General features: G+C 32.5%; 1 protein-coding gene across 2 annotated transcripts in view; it reads right to left on the reverse strand.

Moving 5' to 3' along the window:
* Usp47 (ubiquitin specific peptidase 47) overlaps nt 1–18,668 on the reverse strand; it is a 105,673-nt gene that overhangs the window by 66,432 nt on the left and 20,573 nt on the right. Inside the window, exons 2-3 of one of the 2 annotated variants that reach the window (XM_058576956.1) lie at nt 8,215–8,274; nt 2,391–2,594 (exon numbers count right to left, since the gene is read on the reverse strand). In XM_058576956.1, the coding sequence (XP_058432939.1) occupies nt 2,391–2,594; nt 8,215–8,274 (264 nt within the window). The remainder of the gene's footprint in view (nt 1–2,390; nt 2,595–8,214; nt 8,275–18,668) is intronic. The other variant, XM_046437973.2, reaches the window with a different exon arrangement.

Below are 18,668 nucleotides of genomic sequence, written 5' to 3' on the forward strand. Positions count from 1 at the left end.
GTAAAAGTAGTGAGAATTCCCAGATAAGCTACACACTTAAAAACCCAATCAAAATAATTAAAAAGTAACCAATGCAATATAATCTTCAGAAAGAGCCCTTAAGACAGGAAGATTCCAAGTTCAAGGCCAGCCTGAGTGAGTTAGCAAGACCTGGTCTCAAAATAAAATGGGAAAGAAAACAGGGGTGGGGGTGTGGGGCTAGAGATATAGCTCAGTGGTAAAGAACTTGCCTAGCATGTGCAAGACCCTAGGTTCAATCCCCAGTATTGCAGAAAAAGAAAAAGAAAAAAGAAAAGATGAATCAGAAACATCAAACAGTTTTGACTCTTCTGAGGAACCAATTAAAATTATGCCCTCCAAATACCATGGGGATATGCATATATACACAATTTCATTTGCTATTAAGAGGCAGTTTCCCAGAAAACAGAACAACAATGACACAGGATATGAAAGGGTAATATAAGCAAAAATGAGAATGAAAATATATGGAAATTTGTGTTAAAAAGTTAGTTTAATATCTGGGAGTTACCAAAGATTTAAGGATCAATCACAGCTTGTCTTAAACTCAAGGAATCTGATTTTTAAACAATAGGCAGTGAGCAATGGTTGAAGGCTTTTGAACTAAAAAGTTAACATTAGTGTTATGATTTAAGATAACTGCAGGTCTTACCCTCTAATATGCAGGGTAAAATCAAACTGAGAGACAGGAACCAAAAAGACTATTTAGAATACAATTCTATAATGCAAATGAGATCCAATTCAAAAGTCTCTTTCACAACTCTCCCATGCAAAACTGATCAGTCTTTGCTATGATATGAATGCTTATCTCTCCAAAGCTCATTTGTAGAAACTTAATTTCTAAATATATTAAGAGTTGGGGCCTTTAGGTCTTGAAGGTGAAGCCCTCATGAATGGGATTAGTTCCCTTATCAAAATGGCCCAAGGAAAGATGTCTATCAAGAGTTCTAGGATTTTTTCTTCTTTTTTAGTAGTTACAATTATTTATTTTCATAGTAAAAATGAATATAGGATCGAATCAAATGGTGACCTACATGTGTGTCTAGAAATATTCCTCCTCTAAACTCCATGCAATATCAAAAAGTAGTTTTTTAAAGAAAAATCTACCAGCAGAGCAGGAAAATAAAAAGTGTCATTAGCAAACCAGAAGTTCTGAGACATTAAAAAACAGAAAGAAGATGGGATCTATGGAAAAACAACACTAAAGGAAACCGTGGCCCAAAATGCCTATAGAAAACTACCGTGGAGATAAAGGTGGTAGAGAACTGTAGACTAAGGTGAAAATGTACAAGCCAAAGAAGCATCAGAGTGAGCAATTGGGAAAAGGCTTTCTGATCAGCTTAGCCTCTCTTCTTTACCTCCTTTGGCTAAGGGACAGACAGTACCTTTTCCCTTTATCTGTCAGAGTCAAGCATGGGCCTTTTGCCAGTAGGACAGAGCAGTGCTATCCAGCTAGGTACTGATCACCTCTCAAAACCACAGTCAGAACAAGTTGATTCCAGGACAAATTATAAACACACCATAGCCTGCAGCATGTCCCACCCCTTCCTCACAAAACCCAGAAACTGAACATAGTACATTATTAAACAGCATCCATACAGAAGTTAACAAAGACTCTCAAATATAAAGATGAGTAGAAAACAAGAACCACTAAACATCAGAGGAAATGCTACATTATGAAAGAAATAAATTAAGTACAATAAATAAAGATAAATAATTAAGGAAATAGTTAACAGAACAAGTAGAAGATTGAAATAAGGAAACATACCGTGAAAGATACCTGAGTGTACAGCAGCCAATAAAGAAATGATTTTGAGCTTGAAAGTTAAAATCAAAAGCTACACATATTCATACAGAAAAATAAACATTTTAAAGTTACCCAGAAATATACATAGATACATAAATAAAAAAATAAAAATCACCTAGAAATAACCTTTCTTAACAATGGGTTATATATATCCTTACACTTCTTTCTTTTTCTATGTACATTTTTCCTTTTATTTAAAACATACGATCACAAAATACATATTTTATTTAAAAATATAAAATGAACATCATTCCATTTAGTAAATTTTTCTTTAGTTGACACAATATTATGATAGTCACCTTTCATGAGTGAAAAAACTGATGACATGACATTATGCAAACTTTAGGACAACAAATGTTGAATCCAGAATGGAGGCAAAGGGAAGAAGAGCGATCCAGTTATTGACTTGCACACACTTTTAACTGCAGCTGTTATACTTGTGCTTATGATATTAAAGATACCATTAATATCCAGGACTTATGAAATCATTAGTGACAACAATAATAATGGCTATAATGACATTATCAGCAGCTTAAGAGTAGATGCTTTAAGTCTGGGGTTTTACCATATCAGCAGTATTGATTCCATTTCCCCACACCAAATCAAAGGTTCCATTTATGTAGCCTACTTTGTTGGCCACATCTTCAAAGAGCTTTCTGACTGGAGTAGACGCTGGTAAATTTAAAGTGATCCGTTCATTCACTGTCTTTGAATTAGTAGTATCTTGTATTATACATAAGACTCTAGGTTCTTCAGCAGCATTTTCTATCTGAAATTAAAAAAAAAAAATTTAAATACCATTTATCTTTAAAGAAATATAACCATAATATCAAAAAAATCTTTCATGAGTAAATGTCAAAGAACCCACAAAATAGGAATTATTTTCTCTGTACTAGTATTATTACTTTTTTAAAATTAGGCCTGAAACATCTTCCAATTGATATGTCAAACATATAAGCACCACAGATGTTAATTTTGGAAAACCTAAGGCATATTTCAGAATCGAAAGTCATTCTTCTGTACATCTGCTTTTACCTTTCAAGTTTGTAAAGTGATGGTCAACAAGCTGTGACTATCTTAAGTTACAAATTATAAAATCTGATCCTTAAAAATGTGTCATTACCAGGCCAACAGTCAAACCCAGCATTTCTGGGTCTCCTGAAGAAAAGGAAAGTGTCCGTTGTCTAAATATTACAAAATCCTCTAACCTTTTAGGCTGCTATATCATATTCCACGTGTCCAAAAAGCCCCACATATCAATGTGTTAGGAGCTAAACTTATTGAAACAAATCAGCAAGAAGTAACAGGAGGGAAAAACAAGGAAAAAAAATCTTTTCAATTGCCAATCTGGAAATGAATTAGGGTCACAAGTTTTCCTTTCTCCTTTTTCATCTAGTGTATTCATCTAGTATTTCATCTAGTGTATTCAGTAATTATTAAGACAAAGTTATTTAATAAAAGGAGTTTCCCAAAGAAATTATGCCCATCCTTAAGAACTTGCAAAACAGTCTTCTTTCTACTTTCCACAGGGGTAGTGATTACATCAAATACTTGAGTAAAGGAATTTCTTTCTAACACCTAGCTGTTTGAAACAGAAAGCTGGGCTGAGCATCAGTCTCACTCCTCTTTTTCACCTGACACTACCATCAAATCCTATCAATTCTACCTTCTAGATATCCCTTGAACTTCTCCTGCTCTTTATTCCTGCCAATCAGAATATCTTACACCTAAATTATGACAATGGGTTTCTGAGAAGTTTAATTTCTTCCAATCTAATATTTCTTCAATCCTAAAGAGTATTCTAATATACAAATCTGGTGAAGTAGATCTCTTACTTTTCCTGAAAGTCAGGAGCAGCAATCGTTTAACTAGAGGCATTAAACTGACAAATACCATCATAGGCCATTCAGAAATATGATCTAGATGTATTAAGACTTCCTTTTTTTTAACAACAAAATCAACTCCAACCTCCTGTTGCTTCTATATTATCCATTTTAAAATAAAAATAATTATTACTATTGACTAGTACTAAAAACAGGTTAGTCACAAGGTGTTTAGTTTGCTCAGTGAAATAAAACAACCATAATTTGTTTCTGCAAAATAATTTGGGGTTTGCAAAGGATATGTAAATTAAGGTTAATCCAATTAATTTAAAATAGAAATTAGTTGCTATAAAAGGATAATATTTGAAACAGATTGGCTAGCACTACATTTCAGACAAATCAAAATATTTAATTACCAATAATAACTCTTTTAAAAATGAAAAAGAGAAACACATTTCTGAAAATTAAGAACATAAATGGAGCTTTTAAAAATAATCTCTGGTCTACACTAAAGGAATGGAAAACTCAATTATTTCAACTACCAAAGATCCATTTTTATAGTTCCAATAGTAAACTTCAGAGGTAAGTTAGGTTTGAATGATTTAAGTGATTTTTGGTATAAAATACTGCAATAGCTAGATTTTAAAGCTTCAGATGGGCTTGAGTTAATTGTCCAAAGAAGATGACTTTACTTAAAAATTCAGAAATTAAAAGTGCTGTATAGTAATAGACATAACAACAGTCATGTGGCAACATCATGTGGCCAGATATTGCCAGTTCCTGGTTCTTTCTCTAAATATGTAAGTGCAAAGCACTCCAAACTTCTTTTCTTATATCTAAACACGTAAGGAGCTAAACCCCCAATAGAATCCCACCTGAAGACTAAACATGCTGTAAGTAAACACAAAATTTAATATTATGTGTCCTTTATTCTTTAAAAAAAAATGACTATAGCTTTCTTTTCTATACATATATTTATGCTCAGTTTTTTAAAAAACTAATAAGACTTTATACAGGGGGGCTGGGTTGTAGTTCAGTGGTGGAACGCTAGTCCAGCATGTGCAAGGTACTGGGTTCGATCCTCAGCACCACATTAAAAAAAATAAAGGTATTGTGTCCAATTACAACTAAAAAAATTAAAAAAAAAAAAAGACTACACAGGAAAATATGGAAATCCCCAGTAATTCCATAACTCAACACATACACACACACACATACATGCAGGCTTCTTAAACATAAACAATGAATTAGAATCTTCATGTTGTTTTCCAACTTCCAGTCTTGTCAGGTCTAACTCATCCTTTTAATAGCTGAATAGTATTTTAATAGTATTTTTTTAATACATGAATCAATAATAATTTACTTAATTTTATTTCCATGGGTCTTAGGTTAGACTTTTTTTATATACTCCTAAAAAATAATTCTATGATGAATGCCTACATAAAACTTTGCATAGTTTCTGTTTCCATATGTAAAATTTCTGGACCAATCACATTTATTCTTGAATTCAATTCTAATATAATTTAAACAAATAAACAAAAGGCACTTCCTTAAAGTTCTAGTCTAGCCACTTTTAACAATAACTTTATACTCAACCTTCTGGTCCATTCTTTATTTCACCTATAATTAAATCTAATATGTGGCTACCATTCATAGATTTCATCTAACTTCCAGAATCACTTTTGCCTACACTAATCACACTGAGGTGAAATTTCCTCCTTCGGGGCTGGGGTTATGGCTCAGCGGTAGAGTGCTTGCCTCTCATGTGTGAGACCCTAGGTTTAAACCTCAGCACCACATAAAAATAGATAAATAAATAGATATTGTGTCCATCTACAACTAAAAAATGAATATTAAAAAAAATTTCCTCCTTCCCCAACTCCAATTTGGGAACTGATAAAGGGAAAAAAAAAAAAAAAAACACACCCTCTACAATATAACTTTCTAAAACATTTAAATGGAAAAGGTATTTCTTAGAATTGGGAAAATAGGGCAACAACATACATACATATATATATATATATATATATATATATATATTTTTTTTTTTTTTTTTCCCCCTTTCTCTTCAGGGTGATTACAGATGGTGAAAAATTTTTTGCTATTCTCTTCCCTCTTCTCATGAATCTGGACTGGCAGGGTGAACATCTAGGACCCTTAGAATGTGACAAAAAATGATACTGTGTAACTTGAGGCAGGGCCTTCAGAGAAACCAGTAACTTTGCTTTTGTACTTCTTGAAATCTTCCCTCTTATAAACCAGTCAGCACTTAAAAAATCCAATTGCTCTGGGATCAACATACAATCCACAGAGAAACTGGCCACTTAGTGGAAGCACTCGTCTGATGTATGAGAAAAGCCTTCTTTTACATTCCATCCAAAGCCAGCAACAGGTGAATGGAACCAAGTAATGATGTCACATGCAGAAGAACTGAATAGCCCAAATCCCATCTCAAAGAATTGTGAGTAAATAAACTAATTGTTCTTCTATGACATTAAATTTCAGGGTAGTATGTTACAAAGCAATAGATAACAAAAACACAGCAAAAAACAATTAAGCACATGCAGATACTAGTTGAGAAAGATGTGGTAATAGTGGTGTTGGGGGTGAAGGAGCCCATTTTAGTGTTATACACAATATATAAGAAAAGACCTCTGAGGATGTATCATAATCTTGGAAAGGGAGAAAATTTTTTTGGTCAAAAGAGTTCTATGAATTCAAGGAATCAGAAAAGCCTAAAGCATGTTTCTTTTAGAAAAACATTTACTACATATTAGTTGAGCTATTAAAAGGGCACAAAGTTGTCTAGCATTTTATAGACAACTCAGAGTACTATTATACTTGTGAGAATAAGGACAAAGTCATCATATTTAACACCATACATGCCGAGTGTTATGCCCAAGCTCATCAAAGAAACTAAGCTAGATTTACTGGCAGAATCTGAAGAAAGCCATAATCGTGTTTACGAAAGCTAAAACAGATTGTGATAAAAATATGGAAAGCATAATTTTCTTCCAAAGACAGAACTGCTGCTAGGAACACCCAGACATGGTTGACATAGATCATTCTTCCAAGAAACTCTAGAGCCTGATGAAAGCACATTTGCCTCTTAAATCATCTTGTTTCCTTTTCTTGTCATTTCTCATGGCTCTAAATTCAAATCTGAGTTTTTAGATGTTAACAGCATAATTTTTTAATAAAATAATTCCTAGGTGTTTCTTATTAAAAAACACAAAGTACACAACTAATAATTCCTAGGTGTTTCTTATTAAAAAACACAAAGTACACAACTGATGGTGTATGTTCAACTTGTCATCAGCATGCAGAAAATAAGTTAATATTAAACAACATTTAAAATTTTTCTGAGAAAATAAAAGCCTAAGATAAATAATGAAAATATTATGAAGTAACCTCTACCTCAACATTCAATAGCCAACCCATTTTCTCTCCAGATTGCCTTCCTTTCAAGGATATTAGAAAGAATATCATGGTTGTAAATAAACATACACACACTCAAAAGTCCATTTTCTTTAGTTCATGGTACAGAAGCTGCATGAGCTAAGAAATTAAAGCTTAGAGCCATAGTTCATGATTAATATATTGTCATAGATTAAAAAGAGAATGCTAGTATGAATATTTTTGCTCACTGAAAATTATAAAATGTATCAGCCTCATTCAGACCATGTTATTTTTAATTGATAATCACTGGGCTACTCATGAAGTAGCCCTAATTTACTTGAAAGTAAAAGATTTTTAAGATCCTCTCATCACCCTATCCCAAAGATACTATTTATGTGGTCTTTATCTAAGTGGTCTCTTACCACACTTGGGGAACACAAAAGAGATTAATCGAGGAGTCTTGGAGAAATAACTTAGAGCTAAAGGGACCCAAGGATAATTAAATATTATGTAAGGGTTAAAATAGAATACTACATCATAGTAAAGTCTAGGTTTATAATGCACACAAGTCTACCAAGAAGGTGATAATTTTATTTATGCTTCATATAAGATTTCTGGGTTGTAACTTTGTAAATTATTAGATCATTTAAGTTCTAGCACTACTAATAATTCAGAAAATAGCTGGGTATGGTGGTAATCCCAGCAGCTCAGGAGGCTGAGGCAAGAGGATTTTTCAAAACCAATGTTAGCAACTTAGCAAAACCCTTAGAAACTCAGTGAGACCCTGTTTCTAAAAATCAAATATTAAGAAAAGGAAGGGCTGGAGATGTGGCTCAGTGAGCCCCTTGGTTCAATCCCTGGTATTAAAAAAAAAAAAAAAAAGGTTTTGAAAATAAATATAAATGTAAAAAACAAAGGAATACCATACCCAAAGTCAAAACAAAGGGTTCCATGGCTTTTATATCAGTCATTGACTAAAAGCAAGGGACTATGAGACAAATTCATGGAAAATTACTTTCAATTATTAAAACTAGACAGAAATAAAATAGCCAAATAAGCTATTTTTATATAAGATGTAAAACATGCCTTGTTATTAAACAAAAATACTAACATGCTGTTACTTGCTCTGCTGATTATCACACTAAAGCAATTACATCAGCAGACTACCTGTAAAAATTTCTTCTTCATTTCATCAAAGATATTTTGTCTGCATCTCCAAAATACATCCTATGGTATATAAGAACAAAATTAATTATCAATTTTCTGTAAGATAAAGGAGTAAGACAGGGACATGAAAGCAATAACAGACATTAATGTAATACAATACCTATTAAAGTAATTTTTATGCTAGCTTCAGTCTTGTATGATTACTAAAAACCTATAGTATAATGATAAAGAATAAGATTAATGCAGAAGAGAGGTAGCTTAAGAATTCCTTGTAAATCAAATGTGCTAAGCCAAAAATATTTTCAATCCACTAAAAGTATTTAGCAGTTACTTCTAAATCAAGAGATGCCTGATTTTACTAGTTTATAAATTTGGATTTTTCATAATAGCTACTCATAAAATAAGGCTACTTAACATCATCCCATACAACTATTTCCCTTTAATATAAGCCTCTTTCTTACCGTAAGACAAGCTTTTTATCAATAAGAAAGTAAACATTTAAAAGAAAATCCAAGTAACCCATAATCAAGAAATAATCTGAAAGATCCTGGTATTACAACATTTTATGCTTTTTCTGTACATACTTATCTCCCTCCTCCTTCTTTGGTTAATAAAAAGAAAACAACATAGTGATTTAAAGGGCGATTTTGGTTTTACAATAGAAATATAATTCTAACAGCAATAAGTTTTTTTAAAAAAACAAATCTAAAATAACCTCTACAGTAATTATTAAGTATCTGATATACATTCTACCAGAATCTTCTCCATTCTATACATATATTTAGCAGATAAATTTTAATTTATAACCAAGTAGGATCATTTTATACACCCTTATTTAAATTATTTCTTGCCCCTCAATACTAACCTTCCTGTGCCAAAACATTTAGTTTAAAATTCACAGTGTTCCAAGTCCAAAGCCAGCCTCAGCAATTTACCAAGGCTCTAAGCAACTTAGCACCTTGTTTCAAATTTTTGTTTTTGTTTTTTGTTTTTTTTTAAAAAAGGACTAGGGATTGGCTTAGGGGTTAAGAACAACAAAAACAGTGCAGCCTTTCATTATAGACAAACTAATTTAACTAATCTGCTACTAACAGACATCTATGCACCTTCAAATTTTCACTCCAAGCACTGCTTGTCTACAAGGCTATATACTCATGTTTAGGACTTTTGATACCTTTCTTCCACAGACCCGAAATGAAGTACAATCAACCGTCAAAACAGTGTTTAGAATATATATAGTTACAAAGCCCTTATCCTCAAAAAGATGACAAGAGGACAGTGGGAACTAAACCACAAACAAATCTAGTCTATGAAACATCCACCATCCTCCTGCTCTTTGTATTTCTGTGCAGTGTACCTAGATTACTTTTCCCTTGGTAGCCTCACAAATATTGTGGTAGCTTTAAAATATGCCCATAAATTCTTATACATGACTCCCAGAAAAAAAATCAGGAGTCTAAGTTATAGTGCCTTTCAATATGGGTCAACCTTAGTGACTCCCTACGCTATATAACATAACTTTCAAGACTGGGTTAGAAAAAGTAGTAACAATTCTTGGCTATTCCTCAGATGCTTGACCTTAGAGACCAGATACTACGCTATGAGGAAGCCAAGCAGCCATATGAAAAGGCCATGTATAGATGTGCCAGCTCAGCCCAAACGAGATCCCAGTTGAGAACCACCATCAACTAGCATACAGCTAAGGAAGGCTTCAGATCATCTTCCCCTCCCCCGCCTCTCAGCTGCCTCCAGCTATCAGCCAGCACAGCATAAACAAGCTGTCAGAGCCCAGTCTTGACCAAAGTGCATATTGTTTTTATCAAAAGTCACTGGATTTGGGGACAAATTGCTATACAACTACAGATAAACATAAGAGCCCATTTCTCAGGTCCCTCTCTCACCATCTTATTTAAACACAATCCTCTAGGTACTCTTAATCTCCCTTCCTCACTCAGATTTTTCCATAGTTCTTACAGTCACTTGTTATATCTACTAATATTTTACTTGTTTATTGTCTGACCTTCAAAAAACGTATTCTGAGAAAATACGAAATAGCAGACTGTACTTATCCTCCCCCATTAAACAAGTTAAAAAACTAGATTAAAAAAAATAAAATGTTTGGAAATGTAGAACAGGCAACTCAGGACAATGAATCCTGTGAAAGCAACAACAAGGTACACCACCTTTCAAGCTGCAATAGAGGGAAGAACCCAGACAGAATGCAACAATCTTCTTGAGCCAAAAAGATGGAAGCGGGGGTTTGGTGTGGTGTGGGGATGCAGTTTAGCTACAATTCACAGGGCAGTCAACAAGAGAGAAGAAAGCATAGAGATCTGCAGAGTGATGCTCCTTAAGTATTCAGCTGAGTACTCCACATCATATGTGTATGAAGAAGCTACCTGAGGCAAGTAAAGGAGTCTTAGAGATAAGGTAGGTTCCCTCCAGCCAGAGTTAAACAAAACCTCCTAATACACAAGCCATCAAATAAAAGCACTCAGTAATGAGATCAAATGAGGCTAAATCTAAAAGGCTATTTCTATCTAGCCTCCCCAAGTTTAAAAGAACTGCATCTTATAACAGAGCTTGAGAATATTTATGGAATTAAAAAAAAAAAAACTAGCATCTATCAAGGTAAAATTCACAAAGTCTAGTATCCAACTGAAAATAAACATAGCAAAGTGGAAAAATGATCTAGAGTAAGGGGGAAAACCTACTGATGAAAACTAATACAGAAATGGTACAGATGATAGAATTCATAGAAAAGCACATTATAAAGTTTATATTTCATATTTCAGGAACAGAAGACAGAATGTTAAGGGAAATCATGAAAGATTAAAAAAACAAAAAGCCTAAATCGGGTTTCTAGAAATGTAAAGTACCATATCTGAGATGAGTATACAATTGATGGGATGAACAGATTAGGCAATACTGAAGAAAAGATTAATGAACTTGAAGAAACAGCACTAGAAACTTAAAAAGTAAAAAGGTGAGATAAAGAAAAAGGATTAAAAAACATGAACAAAAGAGAGAGATAACTTTATACCAGAACCATGGAGGCCAGTAGGAAGTGGCAAATATTTTTCAGATGTTTACAGAAAATAATTGTTCAACCCAGAATTCCAGCAAAAATGTCCTTCGGGAATAAACCAGGAATTGCTTTAGTAATCAAGCAGAATTCAAGACATCCTCAAATAAAGGAAAACTTCCATGGAGCTACCCTAAATGTAAAGTGAAAGAAAGTTCTGTAAACAAAAGAGAAATGATCAAAAGATCAAAGAACATAAGAATAAAGGTATTGTAAGCAAAAACATTACTAATTATAATACTTTCCTTCTCTTGAATTTTTATTAAGTGTTTGTTGAAGTAAAATTAAAGCACTGACTGATGTCTGTTTAATGCAATTATATTAAATACAGGGAAGGGTAAAGGAAAATAAAGTTTCTACATTTCATTTGAACTAATAAAATAACACCAATAGACTGATAAATAGGTATATATAATGTAATACCTAGAGAAATCACTAAAAAGTTACCAAGGAGATACAATAACAAATACCACAAGTTAATAAAAATGCAGCTTTAAAAAATATCAAATCCACAGGAAGTAGGTAAAAGAAACCAAGAATAAAAACAAGGAAAATGGCATACTTAAGTTCTAATATGTTAATCATGACATTAAATGTAAATGGTCTAAATATACCAACTTAAAGAAAGAGACTAGCAGAGTATGTTAAAAAAATAAGATATGCTGTATTCAAGAAAATCAATATATATTTATATTTATACACAGATGCAGACATATGTAAAATACATTACTATATCAAACGTATATGTATCAAATACAAGCATATGAATTTACATACAGTGCACGGTTCATGTAAAAAATATTTTCTATGAAAGTAAAGGGACAGAAAAATATACCGTACAATAATTAATCAAAATAAAGCAAGAGCCAGGTACAGTGGTGCACACTAAGGCAGGAGGATGGCGAGTTCAAAGCCAGCCTCAGCAACTCAGCGAGGTCCTAATACAATGCAAAATAGTCCTGGGGATGAGGCTCAGTGGCTGAGTGCCCCTGGGTTCAATCCCCAGTTCTAAAAAATAAAAAAATAACAAGCAGGAATTAATATAAAAAGTTAATATCAGATAAAGTAGATGACTTAGGAACAAGAAAATTATTGGAATCAGAGATAAAGGGGGCTGCCCACCAAGAAGACACAGCAATCTTAAATGTGTATGAACTAAAAAAACAGAGCTGCAAAAATGTATGCCAAAACTGATAAAACTGAAAGAAGAATTAGACATAGCCATGATTACAGTTGGGAGACGTCAACACCTGCTCTATCAAACACTGGTAGAACACCCAGATAGAAAATCACCAACGACACAGAAAATCCCAACAATATCATCAAACAGGATCTAATCAAACATTTATAAAACATACCAACAAACAAGCACAAAATATGTATTCTTTTTCAAATGTTCATGGAACATAAAGATAAGACAACATTCTAGACAATAAAATAAGTTTCACCAAACCTAAAAGAATCAAAATTATATAAAATGTAGTCCCTGAAAATAATAAAAAAAAATACCTAAATAAATGGAGAGATATAATATGTTATTACACTGGAAGGCTCAACAAAGATGTTAGTTCTTTCCAAATAGCTGAATAGGTTTATCTTAGTCTGTTTTATGCTGCTATAATAGAATACATGAGACTCAGTCATATATAATGAATAAAAATTGGGGAGCTTATGGTTATAGAGACTGAATATCAAGATGTCAACATTTTGCAAGGGTCTTCTTGCTGCACAGTAACATGGCAGAAAGCATCACAGTGTGAAAGGATAAAAAGAGAAAGGAGGGTGAACTCACTTCCATGATAATGAATCCATTCCTGCAGTAATGGCATTAGTCCATTCATGAAGGCAGACCTCTCTCGATATTGTTACAATGGGAACTAAATTTCAACGTAAGTTTTAGAGAGTACAAACATTCCCTATCAAAATCCCAGAAAAAATCTGAAGATACCGAGAAGATTATTCTATAATTCACATGGAGACCAGGTATGGTGGTATATACCGGCAATCCCAGCTACATGGAAACCTGAGGCAGAAGCATTGCCAAGTATGAGGCAAGGATAAAGAACTTAGGGAGACCTTGGATCAAAATTATAAAATAAAATAAAAAAATATTAAGGGCTAGGGATATAACTCAGTGGGTAGGGCATTTGTGGGAGGGCACAGGTTCAAATCCCGGTATGAAGAAAAAAGTAATTAAAAAATTAATATGGAAAGCAAAAGGGATCTTAAAAAACAATAAAGCGGGAAAACTCAAAAGTCTACCCAAGTTCATGATGCATTATATAGCTATAGTAATCAAGACTGTGTAGTACTGGTAGAAAAAAAGACTCATAGATCAATGTCACAATAAAGGCTCAAACAAATACACCCAACTGACTTTTGACTAGGTACAAAAGCAACTAAATGGAGAAAAAAGATAGTCCCCAAACAAATGTTGCTAAGAATAGACAGCAAGAAGCAAAAATAAATAATCCTTAAACTAATCCCTTCACCTAATACAAAAATTAACTAAATGTGGATCAGCTGAATGGTTAAACAAATTGTGGCACACCCATGCCATGGAAAACTAGTAAGCAATAGATAGGAACCAATTATTGATATATGCAACAACATGATGAATCCCCAGAGAATTATGCTAAGTTTAAAGAAATGAACACAAAAAGATGCATAATTTCATTATATTCTTGAAATGTTCCAGTATGGAAATGGAGAACAGTTTTAGTGATGAGCAGGGATTAAAGAGAAGATAGAGAACTTAAGGGAAATGAGTGTGGTTATAAAAGGGCAATATTAGGGATTCTTTTGGTGAAAAAAAAAATTTCTTTATCCTGACTATATCACTCTGTGATACTGTGTTATAATTCTACAAGATGTTACCATTAGAGGAAAAATGGTAAAGAGTGCAGGAGACATATGTTTCATTTCTCATAACTTACAGAGGTATCTACAATCAACTCAAAAAAATTTGATTTAAAAAATGTCTATTCTACTACTCAGTTTAATGTGTTAGAAAAAGATTTTGTCTCTTTAAAAAAAGAGATATGAAAATTAACTCAAAATAGATCAAAGACATTAAAGCAAGAGCTAAACTATAAAAACCCTTATAAGAAAACACAGGAGAAACACTTCATGACATTGAATTTGGAGATATTTCTTGGGTATAACACCAACACCCAAAAGAAAAGTTTAAAAAAAAAAACAGATAAATTAAGACTTCATAAAAATTTTACATATCAAAGTGCATTATCAGAATGAAAAGGAAACCAATGGAATAGGGGAAAATATTTGTAAATCATATAACTTTTAAGATTAATATATAGAATACATAAATATATATTTTACTATTAATAACTGTCAAGGTTCCTGTGTATTAAAAATATAATAATAACAATAAAAAGGCTATTTACAATAGCACTAGAAAATATAAAGTACTTAGAAATAGAGCTAATCAAAACTCTATAAAATTTTTTATGAAAAAAATTATAAAATCTCTAAGAAATTAACCAAGACCTTGCTAAATGGTAAGATAATAAAAACTTTTTCATACTCATAATCAGAGGCTTGATACTATAAAGAAGTCAACTCTGCCCAAATCAATCTATATATTCAATGCAATTCCAATCAAAGTTCCAAAAGAATTTGTGTATTTTGGGGACTAAAACAGGCTGATTCTAAAATCTATATGAATGCATAAAGCTACAAGATAGTCATGCAATTCCTTGAAAAATAAGGTTGAGGGGCTGGGTTTGAGGCTCAGCGGTAGAACACTCACCTAGCATGCGCAAGGCACTGGATTCGATCCTTAGCACCACATAAAAAATAAATAAACAAAACAAAGGTATTGTATCCAACTACAACTAAAAAAAAATATCAAAAATAATAAAATAAGGTTGAGAACTTGTCTTACATGTTACAAATAATTAATAAGAAGCTATAGAAATTAGAAGTGTTTTATTGGTGAAGCAAGTATCTCCATACCAGAACTAGACATTTATAGAAATTTGATTAGAGAAAAGGACAAGCTCTTCAGCAAGTGTCCCAGAATAAGGTATATGGGGGGGCGGCGGGCACGCAGGCCAGGAGGAATGAATGACAACGCCTTGAGGCATATCTTATGCTGTACATTTTTTAAAAAATCAGTTTCTGGTAAATTAAAGACCTAAATATTAAAGTTAAAATTATAAAACCTTTAAAAGATAATATAAAATAACATCTTTAAAATGTTGGGCTAGGAAAGAAAAATTTTAAGTATGTTGAAAGTACAAATGTATTAATATCAATTAAAACTGAAGAGTTCTGGATTTTAAAAAAACTGAAAAGATAAGTAATAAACTGGCAAAGGATAACAAAATACTATTGTTATCTAGAATAATAATAAAATAAATCAATAAAGAAAAGGCAACCCAAAAGAAAAATGGCCAAAAAGACATGAACTTCCCAGAAAAGAATGAATAGCTCACAAAGGAAATTTCAAATGCACAAAACTATTAAAAAGCAAAAGAGACATTTTAAAAAACACACTTCAAACCAATAATTTTCACTCACTGTTAGTGTGAATGTAAATTGATAGAGCCCTCCAGGAAAACAGTTTGACATTACCTATAAAACAGAAAATATGTTTATCCTATAATCCACCATTCTCACCACTAAAAATTCTACTCCTCCGTCTCCTCTATGGCTGCAGATCTATCTATCCATCCATCTATTGTCTTTTTCTAGACAAACTCTTGCCCCAAGTAACAGGAGATATGTACAGAAGTAATGATAACTTCCATTACCCAAGAGCACAAAATTGTAAGCATCTCAAATGTGCTTTGATGGATAAATATTCATACAATGGAAAACTACATAATCCTAAAACATAAACAAACTACTATAATATACATAAATATAGAGATTATCTCAAAACTATAAAAATAAATGAAAGGACCAAATCATAGCAAAATACTGTATATATCACAAATATTCACAAAATGATTGTTTTTACAAAGCCCAAAAATAATTTTTAAATGACCATTATATAATTGACACAGCAAGTAGTAAAAATAAAGGTAATATTAATAAAAACTTAGAATAGTAGAAGTGAGGATACAACTGAGAAGGGATTCATAGAGAAATTCTGTACTACTAATGTCTTATATCCTGGTCAAGATGCACAAGTATTATAGTATTTATTGTTCTTTTTTTAAAAAAAAAAATCTTTATTTTATTGGTTTATTTTTATGTGGTGCTGAGGATCAAACCCAGTAATTCAAGCGTGTGAGGCAAGCGCTCTACCATTGAGCTATAACCCCAGCCCAGTATTTATTATTCTTTAAGCTGTACTTAATTTATTCATTCACTCTTTTATACATGTCTCATCTTCACAACAAAATTAAATCAAAATAGAAACAAACACAGATAATTAAGAGTCAACATGAATCCACTAAGAAATGTGCATCTTATTAATTTCTTAGAATCTTATTTCTTTTTATATACAAATTGATATATCAATACATAGATATATAAAAAATATGAAAGACATAAAATATCTTGATGTTAGAAAAGCACATCTGACAAAAATCACTCACAACATTGTTAAGCATAAAATGACAAAATGTGGCTAAAGAATTATCTCTTTGTAGAAATCATACCTAAAAAACTATCCAAAAGATTTATCTATCCTTGGCCTTATTTTATTCAATATTTTAAGCAATTATTTAGATGAAACCATGCAAAAGAATTATCAATTTTAGAGAAAAATCTAAGGAACTGTTAACATTAACAATATGAATTTCAAAGCTACCTTAAAAGGCAGGGTCAAACAAGATTAAAAATAATAGGCAAAAAGTCTGCTATTTTTGTTCAAAAAAGTGAAGTTGATACACATGATAATCTACCAATTCTATCTTCAAACTATTATGCAAGGAGACAAGTCTATATAGTGTGCAAATATGCATATGAAAGGATAATCAGGAAAATATTGTAAGTAATAAGGATACAACAGAAGCCAAAAAGTAGGATAATTTATGAGAAGTTAAAAATCTATGCAAAAGTATTTGAATACCATGCAGTCGACTAAAATAATGCCATTAACTGGTCATGGTAACACAGGCGTATAATCCCAGTGACTGGAAGGGCTAAGGCAAGAGGATCTCAAGTTCAAAGCCAGCCTCAGCAAAGGTGGGGCACAAAGCCACTCAGTGAGATCTTGTATGAAAATAAAAACTAAAAGGGGCTGGGGATGTAGCTCAGTGGTAAGGTGCCACTGTGTTCAATCTCTAATACCAAAAAACCCCAAACAATATATTAAGACACACACTGGCTAGAAAAAAAATGTTCAATATGCATAGCTAAGAAATGATGCTAGCTATAAAACATGAAATATAGCTTTCTCAAGCTAGCAGGTATCACCAGAAGCTTAAGGAGAGCCTGACCCTTAAGACCAAGAGCCTGACCACCAGTAAGAAGGCATCCCTCTTCTGCAGATGAGGAACCTGAACCTCTACCCCTACTTTGCAGCAACAAGGGAATGTCCTCTTTTTCCCTGTTGATATGGTGTCAGGGAGGTATTCCAAAATAGAAAATTAAAATATTATCCAGTCTCATAATACCTAAAATGTTCAGGACAGTAAAAACAAAACACTCGTCATACCAAGATCCAAGAAAACCTCAATTTAAATGAGAATAATCAGCAGATGTCAACACCAAGATAACACAAATGATGGAATTTTGTGATAAGGATTTTAAAGCAATCATTGTTTACACAATTATTAACACATATGAAACAAAAAAATTAAGTCTCAGCAAAGAAATAACAGATAAAATAAATAAAATTAAAACTTGTGAGGATTCAAAAACAGAAAGAAGATGGCAGAAGAAATAATCAGTGACCCTGCAGATGAAAATACAAATCACCCAATCTGAACAACAAAGGAAAAATAGATATATGGTAAACACCTGGAGAACTATAACAAAGGATCAAACATTCAGGTCATTCAAGTCCTGGAAGGAAATGAGAGAGCAGGCTTGAAAAAGTACTCAAAGAAATAATGCTGAAAACTCCCCCAGTTTGGCAAAAGACAAAAAAATAAATATTCAAGAAGCTGAGCAAACCTCCCAAATAGGTTAAAGAAACCCAGGTCAAAATATACCATCATCAAATGCCTCAAAACTAAAAACAAAGAGTTCCAAAAGTAGTGGGAGAAAAAAAATCTTTCCTACAAAGGCAAAACTATCAACTCAGAATTATGTGTCCAATGAAAACACCCTTCAGGAATGATGGAGAAATCAAGGAATTCTCAGATGAAGAAAAACTAAGAAATTTGTTGGCAGCAGACCTAATCTGAAAGATTAACTAAAAGAAAATCTCTAGGGGCTGGGTTTCCGA

This window comes from Marmota monax, unplaced genomic scaffold, assembly GCF_021218885.2.
Source record: "Marmota monax isolate L192 unplaced genomic scaffold, Marmota_monax_Labrador192_F-V1.1 WCK01_AAM20220418_F8-fsc00061, whole genome shotgun sequence".
Taxonomy (NCBI): Eukaryota; Metazoa; Chordata; class Mammalia; order Rodentia; family Sciuridae; genus Marmota; species Marmota monax.